We start from the raw sequence: 12,956 nt of genomic DNA on the forward strand, positions 1-12,956 counted from the left end.
TGAGACCTGGAGAACCACCAGCTAAACCGAGTCCAAATCGCTGACCCATTCATACCATGGCAGCAGCAGAGTGATCTGCCTTTGTCTAAAGAATTAAGACAGAGAAAGCCAGACCAAAGGGGCCATGCTGATAGGAACAAGTGACAGGTTGACAGCAATCGGTGTGGACCAGGCAGCTTAGTATAGGGCATCTCAGCATATATCAGCATAGACAGATGACATTGTGGTATTATATAAGCTTTCCTGGAATTTATATGCAAACCTGGGAGGAAAGGGGTATAGACTCCAGCTTTATGAAGGCTGAGTTTTTATATTTCCTGTAGTTTACAGATTCAAAAGTAAATTCAAGAAAAATAAAAAAATGAATTCAAGCCCTAGCTGGTTTGGCTCAATGGATAGAGCGCCGGCCTGTGGACTGAAGGGTCCCAGGTTTGATTCTGGCCAAGGGCACATGCCTGGGTTGCAGGCTCAATCCCCAGTGTGGGGCGTGCAGGAGGCAGCCAATCAATGATTCTCTCTCATCATTGATGTTTCTCTCTCTCCATCCCTCTCCCTTCCTCTCTGGAATCAATAAAATATATATTTTTTAAAAATGAATTCAAGAAAAATACTTTTTGCAACTGAGTTTATGAGCACACTGGATCTTGAATCTCTATTGATCTTAAAAGTTAGTCTTTGGTGGTTAAAAAAATAAAATGAATAGGAGCCAGTAAGAGACAAAGGAAAAGCTGTACTGCTTTATTTTTCCATAAACTTTCTATGCTCTTTCCATTGAATCAGCTTTGAAGGCAGACTGAAGAGGTGTTTGGGTTCTTCCTGAGGTGTGAGAGATTTCCTAGAGAGTGGTAACAGATCCTTGACTGGATGAAAATTACTTTGAGGGCCCTGAAAACATTTAAAATTGAATAATAAGCCTATCACTGAACTTTAGGGATTTCTCCAAAGTGGGAACTATTTCTTATCTTTTTCTGTTTTTATAGCAATGATTTAATAAAACAAGCACTTCTAGTGCCAGGCACTATGTTATATACACACAGGGGATATGAGAATAAAACACAGGGACAGACAGTTCTGATCGGCTTTCCATGTTAATGTAATCACACACTCATTTATTTTTTAAAAATGTTTTTATTGATTTCAGAGAGGAAGGGAGAGGGAGAGAGATGGAAACATCAATGATGAGAGAGATTCATTGATTAGCTGCCTCCTTCATGCCCCCTACTGGGAGTTGAGCCAGCAACCTGGACATGTGCCCTGACAGGGAATCTAACCATGATCTCCTGGTTCATGGGTCAAAGCTCTGAGCCACACCAGCCGGGCTCATTTCTTTATTTTACAATTATCGAGGACCAGCTAGTTGCCAGACCCTGTGAGATGTGGGGAACACTAGATGACTGAGCCTCAGTCCTGTTCTCTAGCAGGACAGCGTACTGGTGAAAACTGACCAGTAAATGGGTCATTACAATAGAGTGCCATATGTGCTGCAACAGGAAGAGTCCAGGGTGCTACGGGAAGCATTGGGGGGCCACCTCGCCCAGACTAGGAGAGCAGGGAAGGCTACCCAAAGATGATGATGCCTGAGCCAAGTCACATAGAATAAGAGTTGGTAGGGCATGGAGCAGCGGGCAGAGTGTGTACGAAGACAGAGAAAGGGAAGTGCAGTGCATTCAAAGACCTGGGTTTAGGGCAGGGTGACTGAAATAGCAGAGTGGAGGGATCTAGTGAGGGAAGGCTTCCAGGAAAGGGGAGGTTTGGTCAGACATTTGAAGCAGGGGAATAGGGGGACCTTCTAGGCTGGGTACATGCTTTAGGGTTCAAAGACACCCAGTAGAAGGAGCAGGGAGTGTGTAGGGCCAAGACAGATGTATACTGGACTGGAACAGAGTCACAATATCAAAGTGGCAAGCAAAAAAAACAAAGATGCTAAAAACCAGACAGGGGAGGATGGAGTCAGTACACCGACATGGGGAATAGGTGAGGTGAAGAATTTGAAAAGAACCAGGAACGGGAGACCCCAGGTGTCTGCTTCACCCAGATTCTAGCACAAGATAGGCCTACGCTCCACAAAAGCCCTGGAAGAAAAGTCAGAGAAGTTTCACACTTACAGGTGCCAGGGAGTGGGGACTGGGACCAACACCAAGTGCAACAAGTGCTGCTGAGACCTCCAGCCTCCTTTCCCAGGCACTTCCAGCATGCTATCAGCAAGTGCTTTACCTCCTGACAGGAGACTGGAGTACTCTTCTCTAGGACAGTGGCTCATAAAGACTACACATTTTGATAAATAATTATCTATAATAATAAAGGCATAATATGCTAATTAGACCGGTCTTCCTTCTGGACTAAGCCAGGGCTGCAGCCGCCATGCTGTGAGGGAGGGATCCAGGCAGCCGCCTGAAGGCCTACTCTTGCATGAATTTCGTGCATCGAGCCTCTAGTTAAATATAAAAAGTAAAGTCTTTCCGGAAATGCTTCTTTAATGAGGTAGATGGTTCCCTTCTCCCATTAATTCCTATATCCATAATTAATAATTCTTGTTTTTAGAATGAGACAAGATTCAGCATCACTTAAGCTTATTTTTCGGTTTTACAGACATAAGCACTGAGAAAATACGTTCATATAAATAGTAGATATGCCTGGAAAGAATTTTGCTATGGTGTCACTCAGTTCTCCTGAATTAAATACTAATAAATACATAGTACTCTATTATTAAACATTATTTTTAATGGCCTATCAATCAACAACTCAGTAGGGTTCTTTAATTTTGTTGCAAGGAAATAGTTGGAAATCTAATTGAAAAAGGCTTGGTTATCTAGCTATGGGAATCACTGACTTTAAATGTTACCTTTTCACTTTGAGGCACTTTGTCTAATTCATTTACTCAGAAAGGGTTGGGAAAATAAGAATTTTAATTGTACATACCTTTGCCTGTATGATTATATTTGCTAAAAATGTTATTTTGCTATTTTGACAGTCCAAGCAAGAAGCCATGCCATGAAAGAATGTGTCACAACCTTAGATATTTCTTACCAAAGCTCTTTGCTTTGTTCTTTGGAACTCTTCCTTAAGAGCTCTGCATTAAAAAAAATAATAATTGTAAGAAGTGGACAAAAGTCCTTTCTTAAGTAAAACTAATATCCAGAATTGTCCTTTTGTTGGCATCCTGAAGACACGTACACCTTGGGAAAATATACCATGTTTCTATGGTATTACTCGTAAGATGCTCCTTTTCCATAGTGGGGAAGGGTGACAATGAAAGTAGAGGTAGAAAATAAGAACCAGCATTGAGGTGCATTCACAAGCATTTCAATTTTTAAGAACAGAGGGGAAGTGATGACCTGAAAAATGACTCCTGTAAAACTATCTGTGCTCATGTACCTCCTGGAGGGGTATTTGAATTCATCCCAGTTGGAAGACCACCAATCCACACCAAGAAACTGGAAAATGTCATCTGCAGGAAGCTGGGGATTGTACAGGGTAATGCAAAGGAAAGCTTACAGGGCAATCACTCCAAAATGGACTTAGAGAATGGAGGACTCTAGGACAGATGTCTCCAATAAAGAACTGATAGATTACTTGATGTACTTTATGGCACTGAGCAAGACCTTACACCTTTGTTGGAGTTTGGGGGTTTCATTCTTCTCCATTATTTATTGACTAGAGACCCAGTGCACAAATTCATGCACAGGTGGGGTCCCTCAGCCTGGCCGGTGATTAGGGCCAATTGGGCCATCTTGCCCAGTCCCTATCAGGGCGATTGGGGCCGGCAGGCTGGGAAAGGTGAGGAGGGACAGAAGCTTGGCCGGCTGAGGGGAGGGACTGCGGGAGGTTGGCTGGCTCAGGGGAGGGACTGCAGGAGGTTGGCTGTGGGAGCGCACTGACCACCAGGGGGCAGCTCCTGCATTGAGCTTCTGGCCCCTGGTGGTCAGTGAACGTCATAGTGACTGGTTGACTGGTCGTTTGGTCATAACGGTCACTTAGGCTTTTATATATATAGACTAGAGGCCCGGTGCATGAAATTCGTGCACGGGGAGGTGGGGGGGATCCTTCAGCCCAGCCTGCATCCTCTCCAATCTGGGACCCCTTGGGGGATGTTTGACTGCCGGTTTAGGCCTGATCCCGCAGAGATCGGGCCTAAACCAGCAGTCAGACATCCCTCTCACAATCTGGGACCGCTGGCTCCTAACTGCTTGCCTGCCTGCCTGATCACCCCTGCCTCTGCCTGCTGGCCTGATTATCCCTAACTGTCTCTGCCTGCCAGCCTGATCGCTCCTAACTGCCCTCCCCTGCATGCCTGATCACCCCTAACTGCCCTCCCCTGCCTGCCTGATCACCCCTAACTGCCCACCCCTGCTGGCCTGATCGCCCCAAACCGTTTCTGCTTCGGCCCCCGCCACCGTGGCTTTGTCCAGAAGGATGCCCAGAAGACATCTGGTCTAATTAGCGTATTACCCTTTATTAGTATAGATGACCTTGGTAAAGCTTAGCAATTAGCCTGCTGAGAAAATAAATGTGGTGCTGTTGGTTGAAAAAAAAAATCCGAGTATAAGTTGACCCAAGCAATTCAAATCCGTGTTGTTTAAGAGCCAACTGTACAAAATCCTGGCCCCATCCTATATACATAGAACTGGGAGACAGGGGTCAGATAATTCCTGGAATCCGCATTTTAAACAAACAGTCAGAGGATTTTTACGAACTTTTGAGTTTAAAAGCCATTGCTTTAAGTCCTTAAATGGAGGTGATGAATTGTAACTGGAAGTCAGATCCCCTTCCTACTCTGTGGAGCAGCCCAGGCAGGCCCCAGTTCCAATTCTGCATCAGGCATATTGTGGAATATTTGAGGCTCAGGGTTCTTGCTGGGCTAGATTTCCTGGGACCCTTCCTTTCCTACCACAGTGATTTAACTCAGTCTTGGGACTACAAAGAAATCAATTTTTTATTTCCTTCTCCTCCTTTCTCCAAAACAGTATCGTCCTTTGAATTTTAACAGATATTAAATCAATGCAGACATCCTGTTAGACCTTTAATCTTCTTCAAACAGATGCTACCTATGCTTTAAAAATTTCAATTAAACCAAGATTTATTAAACACTCATGCAAGGCTCTACCTACGTTGGGTGCTACAGTCCACATTATTATTATTTTTAAAAAAATATATTTTTATTGATTTCAGAGAGGAAGGCAGAGGGAGAGAGAGATAGAAACATCAATGATGAGAGACAATCATTGATCGGCTGCCTTCTGCACGCCCCTAACTGGGGATTGAGCCCACAACCTAGGCATGTGCCCTTAACTAGAATCGAACCTGGGGCCCTTCAGTCTGCAAGCCAATGCTCTATCCACTGAGCCAAACCAGGTAGGACACAGCCCACATTATTGAAACAAAGACTGAAACGCTCTGATTATGGCAGCAATTAGAAGCTCTTCATTCCAGTCCAATGCCCCAGCATATGCGGTCCATTTTCACAATGCACAGGAAAGCAGGAAAATCAAGGCACTTGGATTATATCATGGGTGTTTCAATTTCAGGGACTTCTGAGAACCCAAGATAAAGCTGATATGGATCAAATTCTTTGGGAGCAGCTCTACTAGAGCACTAAGATGAAGGACCAACCCAAATCCAAGTAAGGGTCCTACCATCTGAGGGACAGATGACTGGCCATGTGCCTGCACATCTGGTTGCCTCCACAATGAGTAAGGACATTGGCTAGACATCTAAATCACAACAGGAAAAAAAGTCTTGCTCTACTGCTACCAACTTGTTCCATTAGAAAGTAAGAAAATTAAAGATTTAATTAACACTTTTTAGGAAGTATTTTGGTATTCACACTTGTTTATTATTTAAGAGCAATTTTTATGAGCAAATCTCATAAAGTCTCAGCAAAAATTATAATGCTTCAAAGCATTCTTTTTGAAAAACTCTGGCTAATAACATTTATTATGGTAAACAACCTTATTTGTTGCTACTTATACTTGCAACAAACTTAGGCTATTACAAATTTTGTTTTTTCTTAGAGACCTGTAATTCAGAGAGTCAAGCCTGACATTAAAAAGAAATGGAGTTGAGGAGTAATGTCAGTTTTTCAAGGTTGACCCTAAAGTCACCAGTGATGGGTTACTATTTTTTAATTAGGGAGAACATAAAGAAACAGGGATAGATTTTTTTTAATTAAGGGAAAGAAAGAAGGTTAAAGAAAGAGTTACTGATTTATTTGTTAGTTGGTTTAGGTCTTTATGTATTCATTTGGTTTCTACTTCCTAACTGCACAGTCTGGGTCACAACACACTTGGGCCAAATTCCACATACAGATCCTGATATGCATAGCTCTCCTTTATGTCAAAAAAGAAATCAGGACAAAGTCTTGTGGGGGAGGATGCAAAGAAAGACTGGAGAATATTCTAGCTGATGAAAAGTGCTTTAACCATCCTTTTGCAAATTCCAAAGACTGTCTTTCTAAAAGCACTCTCTAATATTCTTATTTTAGCATTCTCTTTCAGCATACCTTGGTTTCCAAAGTACTTCTGAAATGTAATTAAAATGGAGTAGAAAGTGAATTTACTGTCTCCCCCCCCCCCCAGTTTTAAAATGAGAAGCTGAAACTATGTATTTAATATTATTATTATATTTTAATATAGAGCAAAATCAGGAGTGCAGAGACCCGCAGCAGAGTCAGAGACAGGATGCGGGTGAAAAGGTGCTGTTGAATAAGACAGCAAATTACAGTTTTTGGAAACCAGGGTTATATATTTAACTACAACCAGGGCAGAGAGAATTAAAGAAGCAAAAAAGATGGGCAAAAAATGTAACAAACAATTATGCATATACACACACCACCACCCCAAAATTCTGGCTTATGAAATCCAAGAATTCTAATCTATAATTCATGTAAATATGTTGCTATGGAACTTATTTTTACTTCTCTCCATAAATGCATTGTTGACACAAAGAATAATATTCTTAGTTTATAGACTATAGTTAAGAGACATTTCAGGAGTTAACTTTTTCTTTAAAAAACAAGCAAACCTGAAGAGGCTACAAATCTTTCTTACTGCCTTTGTGCAGGTCTTCGATTTCACCCTAACCATTTCCAAACAGATAACAGTGATTGTGAGGACAGCTTTAACCTAAATAATGAAGGATTTAGTGAGCTGTCAATTTCTTGCAGAATTCTTCTTTTCTGGTACTGCTCTTCTCTATGTATTATTAATCTATTTATATTTAACTCCAGCCATTAGTCCTCCTCTTCCAGCCACTGAACCATTTGCAAAGGAGAGGAGAGGGAACAAGGGTTGCTATTATTAGGCATCCTTGTGTGTGATGAGGGTAGAGATAATTAAATAACACGATTTTGCTTCTTTGAAAATGACAAAGATTGTTTGGGGTAGACAACTCAGGCTGGTTAACATAACCTTTCCCCTCCAGAAGGTAAAACAATAGAGATACATTTTTGAAGTACTTAATTAAGCCTTCAGCAAGGCATGTGGGAAAATTATAGACCCAAAAAAAACGCTCCAGTTCTAGGCAGGAGTAAATTTTCTCTGCAGCGCTCTATCACTGCTCATTTGCTGCATCATTTTGACAACATCTCGTATTTCCATAAGGCTTTTACATAATCTATAAACAGGGACAGAAAGGTGAGGAACAGAGAGAATGGGGACAAAGTTCAGACCTCCCGCACTGTCAGTTCCTTTTAGTTTTCCATTAAAGGGTGAGGGTGAAGGGTGGCATTTTAAGATGATTTCATTAAAAGGCTGAGACATTAATAACTGACACTGCAAGAAGAATGCTGTGAAAAATTGCCACTGCTTTCTCACTCTTCCAAAGGATGCACACAATTCAGTCATAATGAAGGCCCTTTAATGTTCCTCCCCAAAACCTCTTTCGATCAGGAAAACCTGGAATCTGTAGGCAAGAAAGATAATCACAATAAGTTGCAAGTAGGCAGAGTTCAAATGCTAATAGCCTTTAAATTTTTTCTTTAAAATGTCAGTCTATTGTTCCTGAGAGAACCACCATTCTGTGGTTTTACTCAGAAAACCACAGCAGACTAAATAATAAAAATACATTTTCCCAAAATGGAAAACATTTGCCAACAAACTGGTGATAGTGTCATCTAAATCAGAGAGGATGAAGGTGAATCTCAGAATATTCCCCTACTGGACTTTACATGAATGATTTGCTTGTAATAGACTTCGGATATATATCTTTGGTGTCTCAAGCAAACGATTTTATTTTATTATTTTATAATGTAACCTTATTCCTGGATTTTATTTATTTATTTATTTATTTATTTATTTATTTATTGTCTCTTGGACTCTTACTTTCCCTTGATCTTATTTTCTTTTGGGTTTAACAGGAAAAAAATCAGTTGCTTGTGCTCATAAAGGGACTTCTACTTTTTTTTTTAACCATTTCTGAAAATAAATTTGGAAATCACCTCTCTACAAATTTAAGAACCCATTTTATAAAGAAAAGATAGATACTGACCTGATTACTGTCTCTTAAAAAGTATCTCTTTTCTATGACCTGTGAGAAACAAAGATTTTAAGAGTTTAGTACACAGATCTTGAAAAAGTGGCTAACTGTAATGGCCATTCAGGGGACTAAAAGGCATATATCCAAATTAAGAGTCTTTTCAATAGCTATAGACATCTGGTACAGTGAGTTGAATCTGGTGCTAACGGGATCAGGATTGTAGGATTATTTCCTAAGAGCCTGCCTCATTTCAAAAGTACTAATAGATTAAAAAAATAAATGAAAAAAAAATGACTAAGTAATCAGAGAATGACATATGATCCCATGCAATTTTTAGTATATAAGAGGAAATTTGGCTCTAAGCTTCCCAGCAGTCAGTCCTAAAAGGTACCAAACAGAATTCATAAGAAAAATGCAAAGCACTTGCCTACTAATAGTACAGCTATTCCTTAAAGAGGAGTCTGTGTAATGCAATGAACCACCACATCCCTCTAGTAAACAGTGATAAATTCTATAGAGCCTCCATGGAGACAGATGACTCAACAGTGTCAATTAGCTTCTTTTAATGGACTTAATCTGCACCTGTAATTCAGCAGTTTCAGAACCGTCTGTATTTGGTCAACAGGAGAAACACAGTAAAGCAGTGGGTGTATCTGCACAAATCCATCACTTCTATGATAAAGAAACCCTCAAACATGCCCTAAATGGTGAGTTTAAGGAGCACCACGTTTTCAGATTATGAAACACATTTTAAAAAATAAATTCTGTTCTAACACTTGAGAAACTACAATGATTGCATAGGCAGTATTGTTTTCTTTAGCCAAAGCTGTTATGATTAAGAAAATGTAATCAATAAGAATATAGATTAGCTAGAGATTAAGACACTGGAATCTAGAATTATGAAAATAAAAGTTTCTCTGAATAAATGCTGAGCATCTTCTTCCAGGCCTGTGTCAGCTTACTCTAACTGGCCTGACAGGCAAAATAGCTGGATTTTTCTATCTTAGGGACTATGGCTGAGTCACTGTTAGCCACAAGAGACCCGGGGTAAGGTTGGATTCATTGGCCCTTGTGGTAGGAAAGCTGGTCATGATCAATATACATCTCAAAATACTTGGTCTTAGAGATAGCAAGAAGGGACTGATTCTCTTTCCTTTCTCTGGGGCAGCACAGGAAAATCCTATAATTCTAGAGTGGGGAAGAATTACTACTAGCCAAGGGAGTCTGGAGGAGGAGTCAGATTCCCTCTTGGAAAATAAATCTTTACATTAAATTCTTGGGGCCCTGGCCAGTGTGGCTCAGTTGGTTGGAGGGTAGTCTGGTGCACCACAGGGTTGCAGGTTAGATTCCTGGTCAGGGCACATTCCTGGGTTGCAGGTTTGATCCCTAGTCAAGGCAGGTATAGGAGGCAACCAATGGACGTTTCTTTCTCACATAGATGTTTCTCTCTCTCCCCTTCTCCCTCAAATCAATGGGGGGAAAATTCTCACAGATACAATGTATGGGAAACTGGGTGAAATTTAGCTGCCATATCCTTTGGTTTCTGGCAACCACCTCAGTCTGGAGGTCTGGCCAACCTCCTAATCCACATACCTTTGGTTGTGATTTAGGCAATGACGAGAGAAGTTAACTTTTTGCTTTTGCTCATAACTCCTTACCCTCAACTTGCAATGTCCTCTTACTAAATCTTGCTCTCTTCTTAAAACTCATCAAGTTCTCTCTGATGTTTTTAGAATAAAACCTTGACAGACAACTTGGGTCCCACTAGTCTATAACCCATTGTTTCTCTAAGATATAACTTATTACATTTAATATCTCAATTCTAAAATTATTAATTTAAAAATTTTAAACAGTATATTGTGGGATCTTTCCATGTCAGACAAAGATCTATAAGATGTTGCTCTTAGGGGATAGCATTTTGTACAGAGATGGGATCAGGGATCTAAACCAAATGAAAGTTCTTACATTTTAAGTTTGAAAACAATGTGAACAGAAAATGTGGTTCCTTACAGTGCATCCCACTTAGAAAATGCTAATATTTGTACAGCACACCGGGGTAAATAGAAGAGGGTGCCAATCACCCAGCCCGAGGGGCTCTGCTGCTCAGAGAAATGAGTGGATCAATATCGCAGTACAGCTGTACCCTATTTGCAACACACCAGTTGGGAAGTTCTGCAATGAAGCAAAAATTTCCCCATGATCTCATTAAATAGGGAGGATGTGGGACTTTATCTCTGCTGACATATTGGATAAAGGGCCAAATATTAAATCCCTAAATTGCTAAAAGAAAAATGATTCATAAAGAAGATCTATGAGAAAAATGTTTCTTGGAAGATTACACTTAAAAGGAAATACAATACAGAAATTAATCTTTTTCAATAGCATACAGAAATACATCCTATTTTACCTGACTACACAATGTCAGCATTGGGCAAGCAACTTAACCTCGGTCAATACTACGTGCAATGCAGCTGTAAGGACTTGTGAAGGAAAGACAAACAGTGCTCTAATTTACTAGCATGCTGAGTCATTCTGCATTTTCATTCTACAATAAGATGATGCTAGCAAGAGTCCATAACTTTAATACAAAAGTTTCTGATAGGGAAACAATAGGCAATCAAGAAGATGACATTACCTTAAAAGTATTAGTAAGAACTATTAATAGCTGGGAGAGCAAAATGAACTCAAGGCTTTAACTAAGTAGAACCTCCTCAGTTCATTGTCTTTTGTAGGGCTTAGGGGGGAATAAGTACAAAAAGAGATAGAAACTAGGGAAACATAAATTGTTTTAAGAAGGGGAATTAGGTATTTTATTAAAAAATCCCATTTAAATTCAGTAGCTTTCATCCTTTGCTAGAGAACACTGGTGATAGTATAAATACGTCAGCAGGCCTTGAGCAATTATACCAACAGATAAGAGAGATCAAAACAAGTATTATTCAGCCTGTGACATTCAGGATGAAGGCATAAAAGGACAAAGCATTCTACAAAAAAAAAGTTAAACTCTTATAATATATAAATTAAGTTTAAAAATAACTTAATTGAGGCCATTACCTTATCAAAAAACCTACTGAGCTTGACAGCATTAGAAGAACCAGCAGCTAAGTACCGTGGATTTGTGCAATCCTAGAAGATAAAACATAAGACCTACGATTAAAAGCTAGAGAACATAGCTCTTCATTAGTTATCACTGTTCCTGTTGCACATTGTAAAATATTAGGCATAATACTCTCATAAAATATTCATGTTATTTTCAAATCATGATGCACAAAGCATAGAGGAAAGTGCTAAAGGAAGATAAGGACACTTTTTGTTATTTGAGCAAATTTAGAAGACACTGAACCAATGTGTTCATCAATTAATCCACAAAGGAAGACAGGAGTGCTAATTGTATCTTACTAATACAACCAAGATACTAATCAGGTGACCTACCTACATTTACCCTGAAAAGCAGAAATAAAGCCATTAAAAAGTTGCCCTAACTGGTTTGGCTCAGTGGATAGAGCGTCGGCCTGTGGACTCAAGGGTCCCAGGTTCGATTCCGGTCAAGGGCATGTGCCTTGGTTGCGGGCACATCCCCAGTAGGAGGTGTGCAGGAGGCAGCTGATTGATGTTTCTCTCTCATCGATGTTTCTGACTCTCTATCCCTCTCCCTTCCTCTCTGTGAAAAATCATTAAAATATATTTAAAAAAAAAAAAGAAAAAAAAAGTCAACACTTTACTTTTTAGCACTACTCATCAGTGCTCAACAAAGTTCTATGCAGTTCATACAAATAGTAGGAAGCATGAAAATAAGGAGTTAAGAGGAGCGAAGAACAAACAGAATAGTTGCCAGGGATTTCTCACTCATTGAACACAACACAATACATCTCTTGGTAGGCCATAAAGGTAATAATAAACAATAGATATATTTTTATAATAATAAAAATGAATTATTATTAAATATCATTAAGCATTATTATTAAACACTAGTTAGAGAAACAATAATGAAGAAGAGATATATTATTAAAGAGAATTTTTAAAAATGGAGCCCAGAGGAAAAAAACAATCTGGAACATTAAATCATTATAATGACTAGTAAAGACCTTAAAAGGCTTACTATCCTTTTATTGAAATTCCAGGGTTGTGTTGCCTTTGCTTGTCATTACTGACTTGCCACCTTAAGAGACAGAATACTTTGATTTCTAACTAAAATGGCACATAAGACCAAACTATGAGGATATCATGTAGGCTGCTTTGCAAGAATGATATTTGTCTTTCAGGCTGTGTCCCTTGGGAAATTCTGAAATTATTGGTGTTGCATTTATTGATTTGTACTCTGTAAGCCCACGATTCCTTTCCAATAAATTTTGTAACAGTCACTTATTTTATCCATATATAACATTTCAAGGCTCACATTTTTAATTTTGGCCAGAATCTATAATACATTTCAAAACCACAAAAAAAGAGAGAATCTAACAAATGTTTCCAAGATCACAGAATAC

General features: G+C 39.5%; 1 protein-coding gene across 1 annotated transcript in view; it reads right to left on the reverse strand.

Annotated features, from left to right (window-relative positions):
* Positions 1-5,794: 5,794 nt before the first annotated feature.
* The window catches only part of RABL3 (RAB, member of RAS oncogene family like 3), a 50,828-nt gene continuing 43,666 nt past the window's right edge, over positions 5,795-12,956 (reverse strand). Inside the window, exons 6-8 of the mRNA XM_080656180.1 lie at positions 11,527-11,598; positions 8,485-8,523; positions 5,795-7,899 (exon numbers count right to left, since the gene is read on the reverse strand). Coding sequence (XP_080512306.1) covers positions 7,834-7,899; positions 8,485-8,523; positions 11,527-11,598 — 177 coding nt within the window. The 3' untranslated portion in view covers positions 5,795-7,833. The remainder of the gene's footprint in view (positions 7,900-8,484; positions 8,524-11,526; positions 11,599-12,956) is intronic.

This window comes from Plecotus auritus, assembly GCF_963455305.1.
Source record: "Plecotus auritus genome assembly, chromosome: 2".
NCBI lineage: Eukaryota > Metazoa > Chordata > Mammalia > Chiroptera > Vespertilionidae > Plecotus > Plecotus auritus.